This window comes from Ahaetulla prasina, chromosome 1 (genome assembly GCF_028640845.1).
Source record: "Ahaetulla prasina isolate Xishuangbanna chromosome 1, ASM2864084v1, whole genome shotgun sequence".
Lineage (NCBI taxonomy): Eukaryota > Metazoa > Chordata > Lepidosauria > Squamata > Colubridae > Ahaetulla > Ahaetulla prasina.
Genome location: NC_080539.1, coordinates 176997028 through 177016850, shown reverse-complemented (window position 1 = coordinate 177016850; position 19823 = coordinate 176997028). Strand labels below are relative to the sequence as shown.

General features: G+C 40.0%; 1 protein-coding gene across 1 annotated transcript; it reads left to right on the top strand.

Annotated features, from left to right (window-relative positions):
- The first annotated feature begins 175 nt into the window (after positions 1-175).
- Positions 176-11432, top strand: LGALSL (galectin like). Its single transcript, XM_058182599.1, has 5 exons — positions 176-990; positions 1624-1695; positions 1818-1906; positions 2420-2597; positions 10468-11432. Exons 1-5 carry the CDS (start codon positions 958-960, stop codon positions 10609-10611), a joined length of 516 nt encoding a protein of 171 aa, XP_058038582.1. The 5' UTR covers positions 176-957; the 3' UTR covers positions 10612-11432.
- The last annotated feature ends 8391 nt before the right edge of the window (positions 11433-19823 follow it).

Sequence of the window (19823 nt, the reverse complement as noted above, 5' to 3'; positions counted from 1 at the left end):
TGCACTGTCCACAAAATACGTTGTTAAAAGAAAACTGCAAATAAAACATATACAAAAAAGCAATCAAAAATAAAAGCAACGATTACCTTCTACTTCTAATTAGTATTCTTTATTATAGTGTATTGTAGTATTATTACACACCTGTACTGGCTATTCGTGTGGTGTTGTTGTTTTTTTAACATAAATTCCAAAGCACTCCAGTATTTGAATAGGGCGGTAAATCAAATGGAAACTGTACGGGGAGGGGAGGTAGATTGACTTAGGCATTTCACAGCGATCACCCCAGTGCGTCTTGCAGGCAGGCCCACCCCGTTCTACCAACGGCGGAGCCCAAACTGCGCCCCGCCCGTTCCACCTCCCAGCCAAGCCGGCTCCCCTTCCTTAACCCGGTCTATTTAGAACCGCCGCCACCTCCCGAGGCCGGCCGGGCTGCATTGTGCCCCTTTCCACAACCGGCGGCTTTCCCTTCTCTTCCTGCTCTCCCGCAGCAAAACAGCTCGGAGGCAAAGTACGAAACGGAAGAAGCTGCAACAGCCTGAGCTACTGCCGACCCCGCCCGGCTCCTTTCAGCCTTATGCCCTGCGCTGAGCTTCCTGAAATCCGGGCCGGGGCTCTCTAAAGTGCCAGGGTGAAGTGCTCTGCGCCTTCCTCTTCCACTGCACCGCTTCTGCTGCTGCTGCTGCATCGCCAACTCCGCGCGGCGTGGCCGGCTGAGGGATTTACGGAGAATGCCTCCTGGTTCCCGGGCTCGGGACAGGCGAGATTAGCTCCCGCCCCCGTCCCTCCCCCTCTGGCTCCCTCCCTCCCTCCGTCTCTCGGCTTCCCTGCCAGTTCAGCTCCGGATGCGCCTTGGCCAGCGCTCGGCAGGCACGTCTAAGCCGGGTTCTGCCCTCCTGCAGCTCCCCCTCTTCCTCCTCCAGCCGATCCAGGCTTAGCTCGCTGCACCGTCTCAACAAGATGGCGGGGTCGGTGGCAGAGAGGGACGCGGTGGTAAGTGGCCCTTTCCTAAATTCTTCGCGGCTCCCGGGCGGCAAGGTGAGAGCCCGGGCGTTTCAGGTGGGTCGGTGGCTCCTGGTTCTTGTGGCCTCTCGCCGCGATCCCGCCTAGCGACGGGTTCGAGCTGGAAGAGGGGGAGCTGCGGATTGGGATCTCGAGAGAAGGAGGGGGACCTGTTTGCAGCGGCGTCAAGAAAAACGCCTCGGGGAATGAAAGGCGGTGGGGAGGGCTGGATTTCTTATTCCTTCTCCCTGCCGGTATGTTTTGTGTGTTGGTGGTGATGGGGGGGGGGGGAGATAAGTCTATTTGGCGTTTTTGTACCTGGATGATCAGGTGTGTGAGATGCCTAGCTGGGGAGCGGGGGAGGGGTGCATGGATCTGAGCAGTCAGACATGAATTGTACCTGGAAGACTTTGCTGGGGAATTGGGAGGCAACACCCTTTGTTTTGCGAAAGGGCTGGAGGAAAAAGATGGATTCTCTCTTCAAGACTTGAAATGAAATTGGCGCTCTGTTGCTCAGCCGCCGGCTCGCCCCCCCCCCCCTTTCTTCCCCTTTCCATCCTTCCCTGGGCTGAACACAAAGGGTCCCTTCTGTGTCTGAATGTGTCGTTTTGTTTTTGCTTTTAGAAAATAGAGGACAGACTTTTAAACAACTCCTTGGGATCCCCAGTTCAAGCTGAAGTGTATTTTCCACGACTGGTAAAGGATTTGCTTTCCCTCTCTCCCTCTCTTTATTATAATTGGGCCTGATCTGGCCCCCCTTCTCCTTCCACTCTGTAATCAGAGGCTACTCATTTTGACTCCCTGCAATCCTTTTCCAGATTGTCCCTTTCTGTGGGCACATCAAAGGAGGAATGAGGCCAGGCAAGAAAGTCGTGGTAATGGGCATCGTGGATCTCAACCCAGAGAGGTAACAAGACACAGGCCCAGCCTGTTTTCTTCTCCTGGCAAGGCTTTTCCATCCCTGTCCATGCATTCCTTCTCTGTCCAAGAACCACGAGAAAAAACTGTGTTCCCACAAGAAGAATGTATCTGCCCAACATCCATCATTCCCGAGGACAGTTATTTTTATCTGGTAGTTGTAAATATAGAACGTTAGTTTCTCATTTGACCTATAGGGAGGAGGCAGATATAGATGTAATATTTATTTTTAAGGGAAGACTTCTTATAAACGGGCACAAAGAGGGATGCTTCACACATGGTCTCTGAGTAGGGAGTATCTCCTTGGTTAGGGGTGAAGGAGCTAAGTATATTGAGAAATGGCAGTACAGAAGATACAAGTGGTGTACTTGAAACATAAACAACACCAACTATAATTATTGTTGGCAATGCTAGCTAGAAAGGCATTTGTTTATACATAGGCTGCATCTTGGATTTCATTGCTTCTTTTGAGTGAGTGAGGAGATATTCTTGCTTTTTACAGTTTTGATATCAGTCTTACATGTGGAGATTCAGAAGACCCTCCTGCGGATATAGCAATCGAACTGAAAGCCTTATTTTCAGATAAACAGTTCCTCAGGAATTCCTGCATATCTGGAGAATGGGGAGAAGAACAGTCATCTCTTCCATATTTCCCATTTATCCCTGACCAGCCCTTCAGGGTGAGTACTGAGAAGTTTATTGACTAACCACTGACACTGTTGACACAGATGTAACTTTGATGGTTTTGTTCTGGGTGTGTTTCAGTGCTAATTTTTGCCCTCTAAGTAACACTGTGTATAGATTTTATCTGTAGGAATGTAATATTAAGCAAAGACCAAGAATACATTCATTCTGATGGCAATTTGTTCAATCCAGATAGAGGAATATGACAACAAATAAAAGATGGCAATATTTAGAACCACAGGAAACTTTATTGGCATGGTTATTATAAACATAAATTAAAAACACTCTGCAACATGCCATTATTTGAAGTGGTTGCCGTATGATTTCTATACACGTTGGTATTATCTCCATGGCTTTTTGTTTTTTTGGATATGTCTCCCTATTCTCGGTTGACATGCTTTTCATATATTGCTATTCATTCTCCTGGAGTGAGTTTAGCTTCTTATATCCATAACAATTATAAGCAATAGTGTTATTTTAAAACACGCTTAATGTATTTTGGTTTTATTCTGTTCTTTTACATCATCTCATTATAATAAGAGAAAAGGGATGTAATACAGTAGTCCTCGATTTAAGACTACAATTGAGCCCAAAATATTAAGTGAGGCATTTGTTAAGTGAGTTTTGCCCCATTTTACAACATATCTTGCCTACAGTTCTTAAGTGAATCACTGCAGTTGATAAGTTAGTACCACGGTTGTTAAGTAAATCTGGCTTCCCCATTGATTTTGCTTATCAAAAGGTTGCAAAAGGGGATCACATGACTTTGGGACACAGCAACAGTCGTAAGTATGAACCAGTTGCAAAAGCATCTGAATTTGGATCATATGATCCTAGGGCTGTTAAAAAGATTGTAAGTGTGAAAAATGGTCATAAGTCACTTTTTTCAGTGCTGTTGTAACTTTGAATGGTTACTAAATTAATTGTTGTAAGTTGAGGACTACCTATAATATAATCAGATACACATTCAAATGAAAAGCACTCTTAGGCTCTTGACGTAGAGATAATCAAAAAAACAAACTATACTGTCATAGCATTAGAATCAAATGGAAAGATAGTTTTTAGAGTTGTCTGTCCTTTAAAAAACATTCTCCATTATTCATTCATGCCTTCCATGATTCTTAGAAAAAGGATGCTTTTGATACAAGAGCAGCATTAAAGTTGCATTGTGAGAATAATTTGACTCATTAAAGCAGCTACTTTTTTTCAGGCTCACACAGAAGCCTGAAAAATGGAAATAATAAATAGCTTTAATAAATAGCAGAAAAAAAGTCCTATATTCATGATTGTGTGAGGTCATGGAGTTACTAGATTCCTCTCCTCTTTTGATTCCATATACATTCATTGAAGATACCTGTGCAACACTAGGAGGAAAAGCATTGGATTCCTCACATGACACTTCAAAATATTACATTCAGGTGGTCCAGGAGAATGTTGGGAAACAATCAAGACCACCTGCAATGGTCCTTCTGTTTTTTTCGTCCCTGAAAATGTTTGCATTTGTGATTTTCATAAAATAAACTGCCCCTTTATAGGGATCTTAAATTAAAACTTAATTTAAGGAAACATGCAGTTTGATTACTTACTTACCTACTTTACTTATTTACTTAATTTTTTCACTCATCTTAATTTATTTTTGAAGACCCTGAATGACTTACAGGTTAGGGTTGGGGAGGGTTAAACTATTCAGTCCATAATAATTTGCAAACGATCTGATGGGCCATCATTTAAAACAGGGGTATCAAACTGGCAGCCAGCGGGCCGGATGCATCACGCACAGGCCATGCCCATCCCAGTTCCGCAAATGGGGAAAACGTCATGTGATGCCACGAGTTTGACATCCGTGATTTAAAGGTCTTATTCATCCCCCAAAGCCCTCCTGTCGTATTTTCACAGCTATTCCAAAATAAGGACTGTGTGGTTCAGATATCAGGAGGTAGAGTTTTCCAAAAGAAGGTGTCATAGTGGGACTGGATTCTTTTAAACTGGAGGTGTATTTAGGTTTGCAAGGATGGCAATTGACAGGAAAAAAAAGACAGTGGCAATATATTTATAACAGGTACATACAGGTACATACAAAACAATCCTGGCTTTGGCTTTTGCTGGTTGTCAAATCCTAATCTGTCTCCCAGAGATTATTCTCTAATTCTGCTAACTGCTTTACTTCCTCCCTCTTCATTCTATCTCCCTCCCTCCCATTTCTGGGCTTATTAAAGAAAGTGAAAAAAAAGATTGTGTTTGAATCCTTCTGCATCCATCTGGCTGATCACCTTCTCCCCTCTTGGGGGAAGAAGCACCTTCAGGGTGTTCTGCCCAGTCCTTCCCCAGAAATCAGATTTTTTTCCAACAGTAGCTGGTTCCCTGCTTCTTGGTTGAAGGTGTCATTTCCCTGGGGCTTCCCTTCCCTTCCTCCAAAGAAGCCATAGATTTCTCTTCTCTCTCACTGGCCATAGATTGAGAACTGTTCTATGTGTTTATGTAACTTCACTCTTCACCTTTTCTCTCCAGCCACTCCTATTTTGCATCTTTTTTTTCTCCCTTTCTTCTCTCTTTCTCCAATTTTGGGTCAGAACAAAACTGAATGTCCCCCAGCAACTGAGGAGGTGGATGTCCCTCTAGGACTCTAGTCCCCAACACTGTATACCAGGCTGGGACAATGGAACTGCAGTCTCTGCATCTCCTCACAGGCCAGCTCAACAGCCCTTGTGACATCAAAGCTACCCTTTAAGAATTGAGCTTCTCCCTTTTTCTTTTCTCATTTGCTGATTCTCAGCAATACAACAGCAGCCATAGCCGGCCACTAAAAACCATATGCCATACAAGGCTATCGCTGGGAAGATTCGACTATATGTTTCCTTCGTGGTTGGACCATAAGCAAATCACCTCTAGACGTTAGTAGACAGGCAGATTCAACTGTGAGCTGTGTAGAGTTTTAAAGTGATCACCAGCATGTTAAATTGCATTCAGAAGCTAAATGGCATCCAGTAAAATTCCCAAACAGGTAGCAATAGCACTAGCAATAAGACTTATATACTGCTTTACAGTGTTTTACAGCCCTCTCTAAGCGGTTTTACAGAGTGAGCATATTGCCCTCAACAATTTGGGCCCTCATTTTACCCACCTTGGAAGGATGGGAGGCTGAGTCAACCTTGAGCCTGGTGGGATTTGAACTGCCAAATTGCTGGCAGCTGGCAACCAGCAGAAGTAGCCTGCAGTACTGCACTCTAACCACTACGCCACCGAGGCTCTTAGGTAGGCCTCACCTTACGACCACCACTGACCCCAAAATTTCTAAATGAGACAGTTAAGTGAGTTTTCCCCCATTTTATGACCTTTCTTGCCATAATTGTTAAGTGAATTACTGCAGTTGTTAAGTTAAGAACATAGTTGTTAAGTGAATCTGGTTTCCCCATTGACTTTACTTGTCAGAAGGTCACAAAAGCCCAACTTTGTCATGGTATCTACCTGTTGTTCAAACATGGACTGCTAGTATAAAAGGATCTCCAGGGTGTAAGCACAATCCCACCCAGGGCCAAAGATAGACTACATCCAATCTCAGACAGATTTTTGATCCATATTCACTCTGTCTTACTGAGGTTCAATGATTTTCTCATCCAAATGCTGACAGCCTCTAAGTACTGGGCTTGTTGTGATGGAATATTTAACTGGATATCATCTATGTATTGATGATGCCTCACTCTGTTCTAACCTCTTCAGAAACTTCACATAGTTATTCAACAGCATTGACCTTATATCTCAATTCTGGTGATCGCATACTGATCTCTCCTCTCAGCTGACTGGAAGGACATTCATTCCTAGATGACTTATTGGGCTGGAATGAGAAGAGAAAAAATAATGGTGTTTTTTAAACAACTTTTTAAAGTTTTCTTATGTATCTCATATATTTATTTTACAGTACTCCCCTGGGGGACTCTGCTCTGTAGGATAATGATGAGAAACAGTGCCATATAAGGAACAACACTGAAAAATAGAAACCCATGCTATTAAAAGTTTATACTTTACAAAGTGGGCTTTAATTCCTTTGTGAATAGTGCATTTTGGGATTATGTGATTCCTTGTCTATGGTGGTGGTCATTTAGATCTATTTATATATAAAATGCATTGCTTTGTTTTTAGTAAGTACTCAGTGGAAACTTGAGAGAAACCAACATTGTAATGATAGTTTTCAATATTGTTTATTGCTGTTTTATACTTTTTAAAAGATGTGAGGAAGGAAAACTAGTTTAAAATACAGGGTAAGTGGTATGCACAGATTTAAAATTAGCTCCGAATAGCTATCAGAACCAAACAAGTCCTGCATTAGTTTCCAATGATGGTGTGGATTTCTCCAGTAATGTCACTGTTATTCTAAGAGCCACATTGCATTTGCTTTCTAACACTGGTTTTAGGACATGAACACAATATATTGTTTAAGGAGTCAAGAGCAAAGGAGGGCATCATTTAGCATTGGTTACCCTTTAGTATGCTCTCAAAGGAGCTGGAATGACAAGGAGCCCAAACAAATAGAATCAAGAAATCCAATCACAATCAGCAAGCGTAAATCTGAAACATTGCCAATAACTACCAAATCCAACAAGGCAAAGAATTAGCTCAAGTGGACAAGCAAGACTTTTGGGAGCAAATCCCTAAAGTGCAATTAGTGGGTTGTTTTTTTAAAAAAAATATGTCCATTTATTCATTTTATTAATCACTTTATCAGTTGGCAGAAGACCCTGCCACAGAGTCTTTGATGCTGAATGCAGTGACCATCCAGGGTCGCCATCTAAGAATGCAATTCCTTTGTTACCCTAGTCATAAAGAATTGTAGCTTAAAACTAGCCTTTTCAATTTCCTTTGTTGGGAGTAAACAATGTAGCTATTTGAAAAGTGCCCAGTGTACCATATTACATGGGCCACTGAATAATCTTGTTATAATAAGCTGTTAAACAAGGGTAACCCCGTAGAGAGCACATTTTTTATAAACAAAGCCGATGGTTCTCAAACATTTTGGTCTCAGGACTCCTTTAATTCTTAAAAATGATTGAGAATCACAGAGAACTTCGGTTTACACGCATAATATCTTTTGGATGTTTACAATATTGGAAAACTGAGTAATTTAAAAATATTATTTAACTTTGTGAACACGCTGAAGGGGTCTTAGGGACCCCAGGCCACACCATAAGAACCACTGATTTAAGCAAAATATAATTTGGGTTTGAGAACTGGATTTTGTTGTCTTGTAGTTGTAGAAATTCCTTGTATGTGTTTGGCATAGTATTCTGTGAATCAAAACGTTCCCAGCAATGATCAGTGATGGTGTTTTTAGCAGGTGAATATACTCTTCAGTGGGCTTCCCCAATTAAAGGGTATAATATAGGGCATCTTCCAGATCTATTGGATGATAGTTGCTATAATCCCCAACAATATAATTATTGGTAGTCTATTCCAGCATATTAAATCATTGATGGTCTGCTCAATTGTACTTCATTTGGAATCCTAGAGACGTTCATTGTCATCAGAGAAGAAAAACTCATTTGTCAATAAAAAAATTTGGGGAATCATCTTTAACACTGTTCCAGCTTCTAAATTTTGTGGGCATTCAGAAGAAATTTACGAGTTAGATGCAATTGAGGATTTTTTTTTCTTTTGTATGGCAAATATTTGTTTTCAAGTAACTAGATGAATAATGAAGATGAGACCAGAATATTATCTATGGGTATTTGGAGATCTTTTTTAAAAAAAGTTTTTTAAAGACTCTAAATGAAAATTTGCTAATGTCTTCCATTCAACGTGATCACAGTTTAAAAGTTCTTGATTTTGATTGATTATGCCCATCATCATTGAGTGCTCTCTTTCTTTTTATTCAGTGATACAGAAGTGAATGTCCTAAATCTTCAGGGTTGTGCAGAGTCCCAAGAAATACAAAAACATATTACAAATTGTATTAGTTAATGTTACAATAAGGCGAGATTATTAACCACATATAGTAACTATAATGTAGCCATATCAATATGCTTAATTTTTATTAAATAGAGGCAAAATAAAATGTTCTATTCCTGTCCTGGCAGCAGCCACTATTTTTGGAAGGAATGAAATCTCCACCTTATCATTCAAGATTTCGGTCCATTATTTTATTTTAATTTTTTTTAATTTTGATGTTTACACACCATAAGATCTCACAAAGGACATTAAGATTTGCTTCTGTAGTTACAAAGTACTCATATACATAGGTTTGAATTTGAGGTAGCTGGCATGAAACTGTTTAGAATTGTAGTTACTGCTTCATTGGGTTGTGCAAATAAAAGCCTTTGTGATTAGTATGTTAAAGAGTAAATAAAGTTAGTACAACAGAGCGCTTAAGGCTTTGAACTAGGCTTGGTGAGAACAAATCTAAATTAGACATGAAAACTTGATGGATGATCAGGTGCTGGGTATTCTCTTTTAGCGTAGCAGTGGTGATATTGTGAGGTGAAACCGGGTGAAAATCCTAAATTAGATATACTGCTTTGAGTCCCTGGAAGAATGCAGGATATTAATTTAACAAATCTTCAACTGTGTTCAACTGGTAGCAAATAGATACTATCGGCAAATAAGGCTTTCCTTTTTTCCTCTGCACCTTTCAGCACAAATTACAAGATCTACACAAATTAACTCTGTTTAAGGAGACCATGGGAAACTCTAACCACACCTGTGGAAGTTGACTTGCATGAGGTTGGATGCAGCCCTTTATTTGCATCAATTAACTATTAGATCCTGTCTTGTGAATACTAAATCGGAGAAAGATTTATATTCACACCACATATTTCCTTTAAGTGTTCTGAAAATATATATAGTGTTGCTGATGAAAGAATTTTGCAAAAGTTATGGATATGCATTTTGTCAGCGTTCCAGAAAACCCCTCCTGCAGAAAAGACTCCGAAGCAACCATCTTTCAAAGTTCTTTTACTAGCATAGGTAAACTGGCACAGTTGGTTGAAATCCGAATCTGGGGATCCGGGTTTCTCCCTCAGTAATACAAACTCCAAAATCCCCACCCTCATGACTCCTCTGCCGATCACATGCTCCAATCTTCAACCATCCCATATCGAGACAGCCCTCCGGCCACTCCTTCTCCGGATATGAGCTCAGCCTGACCTCGGCAGGAAGAATGTTGTTATGTCTAATAGCCCCTTGTACCACCACCCGCTTCTCCTACTTTCCCACACAGGAGAAAGTGGCAGCATGTGGAAGCCTTTGGCCTAGCATGGCTTCCAAAGCTGACACTTTCCCCATCTAGTTAGGGGAGGCATTAAGTATTAGACCTTTGCACACTTATACTTGCATTAGAAAAAAAGGCCAGAATATTATCTATGAGGTTCATAATTAACATGCTGAAGAAGATACCTCAGCTAGTCAGTTGTATTTATATTGCATGATCTGCATTGTTATTGTACCCTATTGCCTTTTCATTCTCATCTACACCATGCACCCAATGATGCAATTTTTAACACATCAGTACTTTGATTATGTTCTGTCACTTTATTTTTCCATTTGCTTTAGTTAATTACTACTTGAGTTAATAACTGGGAAACTATATTCTCTGAATATAAATATGAAACTAAATTTGACTTGGGGGCTTTAGTGACGTCAATCAAAGATTCTGTGAGCAGGTTTTCTTTTCTCAGCTGCAAATAGCTTTTCATGGATCACTGTGTCTGTCTACTTGGATTGCAAAAGAGGCCATCTCTCAGTGATTAGTCTAAACCACATAGGTGGTCAAAGCTATGTAAGATAGATAGCACTTCTTATATCAACACTACTTGTGAGTTCTTAAAATGTTCCTTCCAATTAAAATTGTGGTCCTCATCCATACTTTATTTCTTACAGGTTGAAATATTGTGTGAACACCCTCGTTTTAGAATATTCGTGGATGGACACCAGCTTTTTGATTTTTATCATCGCATTGAGAAGTTATCAGCTATTGATACAATAAAGATAAATGGAGACCTCCAGATTACTAAACTTGGTTGACCTAGGTTTTTCAAATTATTATTAAAAAAGAAAAAAAAAGATAACCAAAATTTTAGATTCCAAATTGGCTCGGGTTCTGTTAGCCTCTGTCTGAAGAAGCAATGAGAATTTCGTTTGGGACAGCCAGCTACCAGACAGGGATCATTATTGTCTTCTCAGCAGCAAAAGACATTTGATGAATTGAGCTATTGTTTATTTGGATGAAGAAAGCACTTAATGATAAATAGATACTGAGCCGTCCTTCTTTTATGGAACTAAAAAGCCTACCCCTGCTGGATAATCACATTATAATGGATCTTGAAAGAGTTACTTCATTGTCTAAACTGTATAAGCTATTCATCTTCCCAATAAGAGGGCAGGTTTGGAAATCAACTGCTAAATCTATTACAACAGTGACTTTTCTTTTTGCAAATCGTCATCATCATAAAAAAGTTCTCCTGCACTTGAGGGGATTAATGTAAGTGTAATACCAATCACAAAATCAGGCCAAATATGGAAGCCATTATTCAACGCCTAGTGTTGATTTTATTCAAACCAATAACAAAGGTTCCACAGATGTTAACAGTGCAGTGTTAGCTGGACACTGTGGCAGTGGTCTAGCACATGCTTACCTCCTTCATCCCACAGAATCAAGGAAAGACGGTATGCCTAATTACAGGATTGTGGCCACTTGAATTGCCAAGGAAAAAGTAGAAACTGAGTAATGGCTTCTGAATTTAGCTTGCATATTTTAGTCAGGGTATGTGTATAGAATGTAGGTCATTACTTGTTTTGCACAATGTAATATTAATACAATCTTTTAAGAGCTTTCCTCTAGTTTATTTATTGGTACTCATTGTGTTAATGTATTAACAGAAAAATCAAACGATATTATTGAAGCTTTAGAGGGGCAAAGTATAAGCATTCTCAATATACAATGTTATAGTAACATCATTTTGGAAATACCTACTGTTTATCTTAAGGTGATTGGGGATATTTTTGTGGTGCCCTCACAATGTCACAAAAGATTATTGTCGTGTTTTCACCAGAAATTGCTTTCAGTATGTTGTAATTTTGCTGTAAATGGTACTCAGAATTCACTCCTTCCCTCAGTTAATAAGGATTTCTAATTTGATTGGGATATGCATACACTGCAGTCCTATTATACTCATTATCCAGGAGTAAGCCCCCTTCTGGGCAATGAAATTGATTTCTAAGTAAACATTATAAGAAAGCACTGTTTGAGTTTGAGAATACCATGCGTTTTTGCAAACCAATGCCCTTGGTGGCTGCTGTCCTGGTTGAGGGAGGGGATAAAATTCTCAGCTCATCCTAGGACAAAAATTTAGCCCTTATAAATGGCCCAATTTATAATTTAATCTAATTTTCCTAATATAGGAATATTGAATGTTCACAAATAGTAGTCTTTATTGAAGGGCATGACTGTGTTATCATTATAATTATACTACAGAATCAAGGAAAGACGGTATGCCTAATTACAGGATTGTGGCCACTTGAATTGCCAAGGAAAAAGTAGAAACTGAGTAATGGCTTCTGAATTTAGCTTGCATATTTTAGTCAGGGTATGTGTATAGAATGTAGGTCATTACTTGTTTTGCACAATGTAATATTAATACAATCTTTTAAGAGCTTTCCTCTAGTTTATTTATTGGTACTCATTGTGTTAATGTATTAACAGAAAAATCAAACGATATTATTGAAGCTTTAGAGGGGCAAAGTATAAGCATTCTCAATATACAATGTTATAGTAACATCATTTTGGAAATACCTACTGTTTATCTTAAGGTGATTGGGGATATTTTTGTGGTGCCCTCACAATGTCACAAAAGATTATTGTCGTGTTTTCACCAGAAATTGCTTTCAGTATGTTGTAATTTTGCTGTAAATGGTACTCAGAATTCACTCCTTCCCTCAGTTAATAAGGATTTCTAATTTGATTGGGATATGCATACACTGCAGTCCTATTATACTCATTATCCAGGAGTAAGCCCCCTTCTGGGCAATGAAATTGATTTCTAAGTAAACATTATAAGAAAGCACTGTTTGAGTTTGAGAATACCATGCGTTTTTGCAAACCAATGCCCTTGGTGGCTGCTGTCCTGGTTGAGGGAGGGGATAAAATTCTCAGCTCATCCTAGGACAAAAATTTAGCCCTTATAAATGGCCCAATTTATAATTTAATCTAATTTTCCTAATATAGGAATATTGAATGTTCACAAATAGTAGTCTTTATTGAAGGGCATGACTGTGTTATCATTATAATTATACTACAGAATGAGTGAATGAACGCAGTGTTCCCCCCCCATTCTTTAGTAATCAGTGCAATTTACACACGTGGGACCATATTCACAGTGAACAACAAAGGGTTTATTTGAGTGTTACAGTGTGAAGAAAAAGGTGTATTTGCATTATTTTTAGAATTTGTATTATAGGGACTTTTAAAGACATTTATTATGGAGACTTTTGTAGTATAACTTTTTTTAAAGGCAAAAAAAAGAACAAAATAATTTATGCTTGAATCATAAAGAAGGTCTGTTTCCATCAATCAGAGCGAGACTCTTCTTATTTAAGATTATATACAGTAGCTTTATTGTGCATCAACTCATCCTATCTGATCTTTGAGTTCATGTCTATAACAGTAAATGAAGTGGAGCCGTAGTGGGTTGCTACCGATTCGCCCCGGATTGGGTGAACCGGTGGCGGTGGTGGGAGGCTCCACCCACCCACCTGGACACTTCTGTGCACACACAGGCCCACGAACGAACCAGTAACAATGGGTTTTGAAACCTGCCCCTGAAGTGGAGGCATTAATTTGTCTCTTACGTCTAGAAATCTGTAGAATAAACATTATTGACCCCAGAAAGAGTCATTAGTTGTGTGCACGCTCTCTATGTTGGGTTATAGTGTGTTGCAGAAGGGATTGACCTAAATGGTTTAAAGTTTAAGAAATACTGGAAACGCATCACCCCCAGTCTAATTGCATGGTCCTCTACAAGTAGTAGCAGGACTTTGTGGCACACTTTGGCACAAAATAGCTATAGCTGATGAAAAATTGCTTGAGAAAGTGGGGAACAGTTGCTTCCTTGTCTTTTAAGAGGTGGGAAATGGTTCCAAAAGATTCCTTCAGGATTCACTGCAGCCAAAGGAAGTACCACAAAGTAACTAAAGCCACAGGGTCTTCACCCATTTACTAGGGAGTTAATTTTGCTTAATATCAGTGAAACTTCTTTTGTTGTTGTTAAAATGTGTTGTGAAACACACTGTAAATCATTCACTAATGGATGTAGGATTTATTTCTAAAAAATATATATATTTGACAGTTATGCCATAAGACTACCTTAGGCACATTTATTTAGGACAGGCCAATTAGATGTGAAACTAATTCCCAAATAATCTTAAACAGAAGCATAATATGACATGTTTTATTCTTTAAAATAGAGCTGATTGTTTTCATTGAAGGTGGTGGGAAAGAGGAGCCACTCCTGACAAATTCTGGCTAGGACTGGAAAAACATGTTAAAGCCACAATATTTGATATACTTAAATTTTAAACCTAAATAGTAAATCTATTTATTTAGACAAAGAATATACACTATTGTTAAAATAGCATATTGTTGTTGTTAGTTGCGAAGTCGTGTCCGACCCCATGGACGACGTTCCTCCAGGCCTTCATATCCTCTACCATCGTCTGGAGTCCATTTAAGCTCATGCCGACTGCTTCAGTGATTCCATCCAGCCACCTAGCATATTACTTCTGAATTAATATAATAATTTGCAAACATCTGCATATTCTTGGGTAATTTATCCATTGCATACTTCTTTAAACAAATACTGCACATCAGGGTAAAAACCATATCACAAGATGAGTGGCATATAAATTTGATAAATAAAATAACATTCTGACTGAATTTGGACTCAAGCTACTATCAGGTCCGGCAACATGATGAACAGGCCAGTCTGCAAACCGGTTTACAAGTCAGAATTCCTGAAGCTGCGTGAAACACTAATCACAGTTTTAAATATGCGAATTTTCACTTTGAAATAAATAAATGAAGATCATACAATAGAATCCCACTTCTCTATGTAGATTCTCCAGAATTTTTCACATTCTACTTTCCTTGGCTAGGTATGCTTTTATGTCTGTCTGCTGGTTATTGTTGGTTGGTTGTCCCCCAAAAGTCCATCTATGAAAATAATTGACATCCCCTGAGTTTCTGCAAGATTGTTTTGCCATCATAGTTAGGCCTAGAAGATTCATTAAATACAGCTACACAGAATTGTGCTACTGGAAGAAGCTTAACTTTGAATACCCTGATCTACTCTTATTCCAAAGTAATATCATGCCCTCAATTGACCTTAGGGGACTAGGTTGGGAAAGACTGATTACTTTTCAGGTAACAGTTTCCAGTACTACTTCCCAGTAATTTCTTTTGAGTCCATTTAAATGTCATGTTCTCTATTAGATTCTGTGTGGGATTTTTACCAGGATTTATACCATCTATCTTTTCTATCTATATATTGTTAAACTGTGCCATTTTTAATGTCTTAAGAAATCCAACAATATTTCTATATAATACAAAAGAGAACAAGCAAGAAAGATATTCTTGAAAATAAAAGCCAAACAGAGAGGAAATTATTTTATTTATATGTTTGGATTATTTTTTTCTATCAAATATCAATATGCAGGTAGGCTAATGAACTCTTGACCGATTGATCTCTAAAGTTTTAAAACTGGATTTTTTTTCCTGATTTCAACTAAATCCTTAGATTATGGTGATGAAAATGCCATAATTTTTTCCTTGTGAAATATCTGGTAACTTTAAATTTTATCACTTCACAACAAAGAATTGGGAATCTCTAGCTTTCTAGATGTTGCTGAACTAATTTTCAGCATCTTAGCTGTGCTATCTGTAACTTATAATTTAGCTATAATAATTTCTGCATAATTTCTATCTATTATTAGATGTTAAAAACAACGTATACTATAATGATGTAATTTTCTGTTTTATGCATTAGTCTTGAACATATTTTCTAGGGATTGAGCTTTGTTGGACATCATGGAGTTTAATACTGAATTAAGATACATAAAACTGTACTCCATAAATAGAGCTGCAATTCTGTACATACCTGGAAAAAAGTCCTATAGAATCAACTGAGAGCATTGTCTGATTGGATAGGTATATGATTATTCCGCTCAGTTCCATGATACAATAGATTTCTCAATTCACTAGTGGTGAATCCTCCTGAAGAGGATACTGACTAAGTATCAAGTTGACTTAAAACACTGGAAATTTGATTTTTAGTGATAGCAGAAAGATCTATGTATCTTACAACCTGAGGGGTTGGTTGTTCTATCCAGGTTTTTATTTTGGCAGCTCTCGGCTACTTAGGAATTTGGCCTGGCTTAACTAATCAATTTAAATCCTTAATTATCTTTTCCAATGTGCATGAGATTCTTCTATATCTGAGCATAGAGAGAATACACCAAACACTTCTGTCTGTATCATGCTGCTTTTTGTTTTAGAAGACATGCTGATCCTTCTGAAAGAAGACTGCGGAATTTGTTTGGGGGGGTTCTTTGGTGCTCTCTGAAGTTGGTTGTTTCTTTGAAAGTTGTTTCATTACCCAAACTAGGTAGCATTATCAATACTCTGAGCACTGATGATGTTACCTAGTTTGGGTAATGAAATGTCTGCTAGAAAAAAACCAAACTAACCGAAGATCATTTCAATCCTGAGTTATAAATATTCTCCTTTATTGATTTGATTGATTGATTGATTTATGGGCTGCCCATCTTATCTAGAAGTGACCCATAAATCTTTAACTTTTTAAAGTTTTAAGTTGCTTTATTCCTGATGAGGTTTTTGAGGCAGTGAGATGATAGTATCACTTGAATAATCTATTAGACCCTGACTATCTTGCTTAGAGAATATTTGCTCTTCAGCTTAATTAAGGTAACACTTATGTTTATACTTACCTGAAACCATTTTTTTTTTACTACGGTAGCTCTTCAAAGAAAAAGAATCAGTAATCTTACACATCTATCCTCTTAAGCTTAGAATCTAAAAGACATAAGGAAAAAAGGACAAGGAGAAAAGAGAAAAACAAACTTAATTCAAACATTTTTTCCCCTCAAATCATAATTATGCTATTTACATTTAACAACATTTTTAAAAAATAAAATGTAACGGCAAGATAGTCTTAAACCAGTAGTAGTCAAGATAGTTCCTACTCTAATACTACAAACCCATTCTGCCTAGTATTATATGTAAGAACAGAGGTCAGTTTTTCTGTCAGTTTTCCAGGCAGCACAGGGAACAGAATAAAGCACAACTCAGACTTCAGTATCTAATGGTACACAGATATTGAAGTATTGCTCAGGTAAGATTGACTATTTCCTTTCAACACAGATGCAGTTGAGAGAGGTTGGGGCTTACCACTTTATTTTATTTATTTATTTTATTTTATTATTTATTTATTTATTTACTTATTTATTTTGTCGCATACATATTAGATAATATATATAAGTATGAATTGAATCTAGGGATGCGGTGGCTCAGGGGCTAGGACGTTGAGCTTGTCGATCGAAAGGTCAGCAGCTGAGCGGTTCGAATCCTTAGTGCTGCCGTGTAACAGGGTGAGCTCCCGTTACTTATCCCAGCTTCTGCCAACCTAGCAGTTTCGAAAGCACGTAAAAATGTAAGTAGAAAAAATAGGGACCACCTTTGATGGGAAGGTAACAGCGTTCCGTGCGCCTTTGGCGTTGAATCACGCCGGCCACATGACCATGGAGACATCTTCGGACAGCGCTGGCTCTTCGGCTTTGAAACGGAGATGAGCACCGCCCCCTAGAGTCGGCAACGACTAGCACATATGTGTGGGGAACCTTTACCTTTACCTTATGAATTAAATACATAAAGTGAATACAATTAAAGGGAACATTAGGACAGGGATGATAGGCATGCTGGTGCCCTTATGCATGCCCCTTTCAGACCTGTTAGGAATGTGGTATCATGTTGTATCATGTTTGTATCATGTTGGTTGAGCTCTCACAATATACTCTTATCAGGCACTACACTAACCTATCTTCTGAATTTGCCCCATATACTGAACCATAGCCAAATGGGTTTGGTTTGCATAATATACATAGATTGAAAAAGTAAAGAAACTTGTACTATGCAGCTGCTGCTGCTATGGCTGTAACATCCTTGTACATTAAATACAATATTAAATATAGGGCTGCTATACAATAGAGTACTGGGGCTGCATATATCAGCCCCAACCTGGTGGCAGACTGGGATTTTCTCCAGCAGGGCGGGACCAGCAGCCAGGCATGGGAGTGACTCGGTCTGTATCCAATGGGATCGAGTCTGCTAGTTGAAAAGCACTTCCTCCTCCTGGTGCCTTCCAGCTTTCAGACTCGATCTGATTGGGAACAGATGCACTTCGGAGCTGCTTCCCTTTGAGTTCATCGGAAAGTAAGCATTTCTTTAGTAATTAGGAGGGCGATTCAGCCCTAATTATTCCTTCCCAGCTGCTGGCATCGGGGTTGAGGCTCCCATTGTAGGTGAGCTCTCCCCCTCCCCAGCGAGAAGGGCGATTCAGCCCGATACCGCTGGGGACAGCATAAGAAGCTGCTGGAAGAACGGGGAGGCTGATAGGACTCAATTACGCCTCCCCGTGGCTGGCAAATTCGGCGGCTGCCGAATTTAACACACAGCCGCGTGGCGGCTTTAATTAAAGTTACGTTTGGGCGCTCCCGGGTGCTTCCCGATCGCCCTGGCCTACCCAGAAAAGGGTCTAGGCCGGCCAGCCTGCCCCTGCCTGAGCTCTGGGGCGTCTTTAATCAGGCCATTGATGGGCCTATTTTCCAGTCACCGGATCTTCGTGGGCGCTCCCGGGCTTCATTCCCGATCGCTCGGTGACTCAGCAGAGCCTCTGCATCGATCTTCGACTGGCTCTCCGGCTACCCACTGAGGCCTTCAGTCTGTGAGTATGATTACCCTCTTAGCCACCTCCGGTTTTTACTAGCCACGTGGCAAAATACCTAGTAGGCCCTAGAGAATGGAAAAATTTCCCCACTGTATTTTTATTTAAATGGTAATTTAATTTATAATTTGTCCTAGGTCATTTTTGTAATAGGCCTTGGCTTGGGCCTCTAGAGGCTCATAGGCTTCGCATCCAGGCCTTGTCCACGTGGGGTTTGAGGCCTAACTATCGGTTAGGCCTTTCAAGATGGCCGCCGTTCCTCCAGTCCGGCCTAGTAAAAGGAAGCAACATCAGACCAGTCCAATCCCAGGGCCTAGTGCTTCGAGCTCTCATGCACCCACAAGGTCAGAGACACTTCAATCCCCCATTTCCAAGCCCCAAAAGGCTATTTCTAAGACTTCTGAAAAGAAGGCCCTACAACGCCAGAAGGCTATGGATAGGGCCATTGCTAGGGCAGTGAGGGAATCTGCTGATACTATACAGGAACAGCAATCCACCTCCTTACCAGTTCAGCCTCCTGTGCAGTCTCCTGGGGCTCCATTAACTTTATCTCCTGATATATCTGTAGACTCATCCCAACCTCTGCCCAATTCTGATTTATTCTGTCCTATTTCTGTATCTGAAATGGAGGTTTTACCTGCAGCCCCGCCAGTACTTGAGTCAGCAGAGGTTCCTTCTAGTGCCACTATTCCAATGGGGCCTGTGAGTCACCAGGCAGTTGCCCCAGTGGCTAATGACCCTGCAGTTATGGCAGAAATGATTGCAGCTGCTGTTCAGAGGGGTATTACTGCTTCCAGGCAGGCAAGAACCCATTCATGGGTTTCAGAATATGTAGCATCCCAAACTAGTCACGATTTGGTGCAGGACTACTCCACACCTCAAGCTGAAGATTTCCAGGCTCATTCTCCATCTCGGGCCTCACTGGGGGATGAAGGGGACCTTAGGGATGAGAACCTCTCTGAGGATGAGGATTTGGTCCCAGACCAACCCTCCTTTGTGGGTCTCTTCAACCCACAACTATTTCGGTCTTTGTTACACAAGGCCAAGGTCACTACCCGACTGGGAGTGGCCCGACCAGCCCCAATTCCCACCTCGGAGACCACTGATCCACCCATGGACTTGTTTTCAGTTCCGGTGGTCGAGTCAGAAGAGGTGCCTGCCCCTAAACTCTTTGTGGAAGTAGTTGATAGGCAATGGAACTCTCCTATAACTGGTCCTAATCCT

Bases quoted from the DNA above. Each gene is read 5' to 3' on its own strand.
- LGALSL (XM_058182599.1), top strand. From the start codon at position 958: ATGGCGGGGTCGGTGGCAGAGAGGGACGCGGTG. The intron at 1,907-2,419 runs GTAACAAGACAC...TGCTTTTTACAG, and splicing joins GTGGATCTCAACCCAGAGAG to TTTTGATATCAGTCTTACAT. The intron at 2,598-10,467 runs GTGAGTACTGAG...TATTTCTTACAG, and splicing joins TCCCTGACCAGCCCTTCAGG to GTTGAAATATTGTGTGAACA.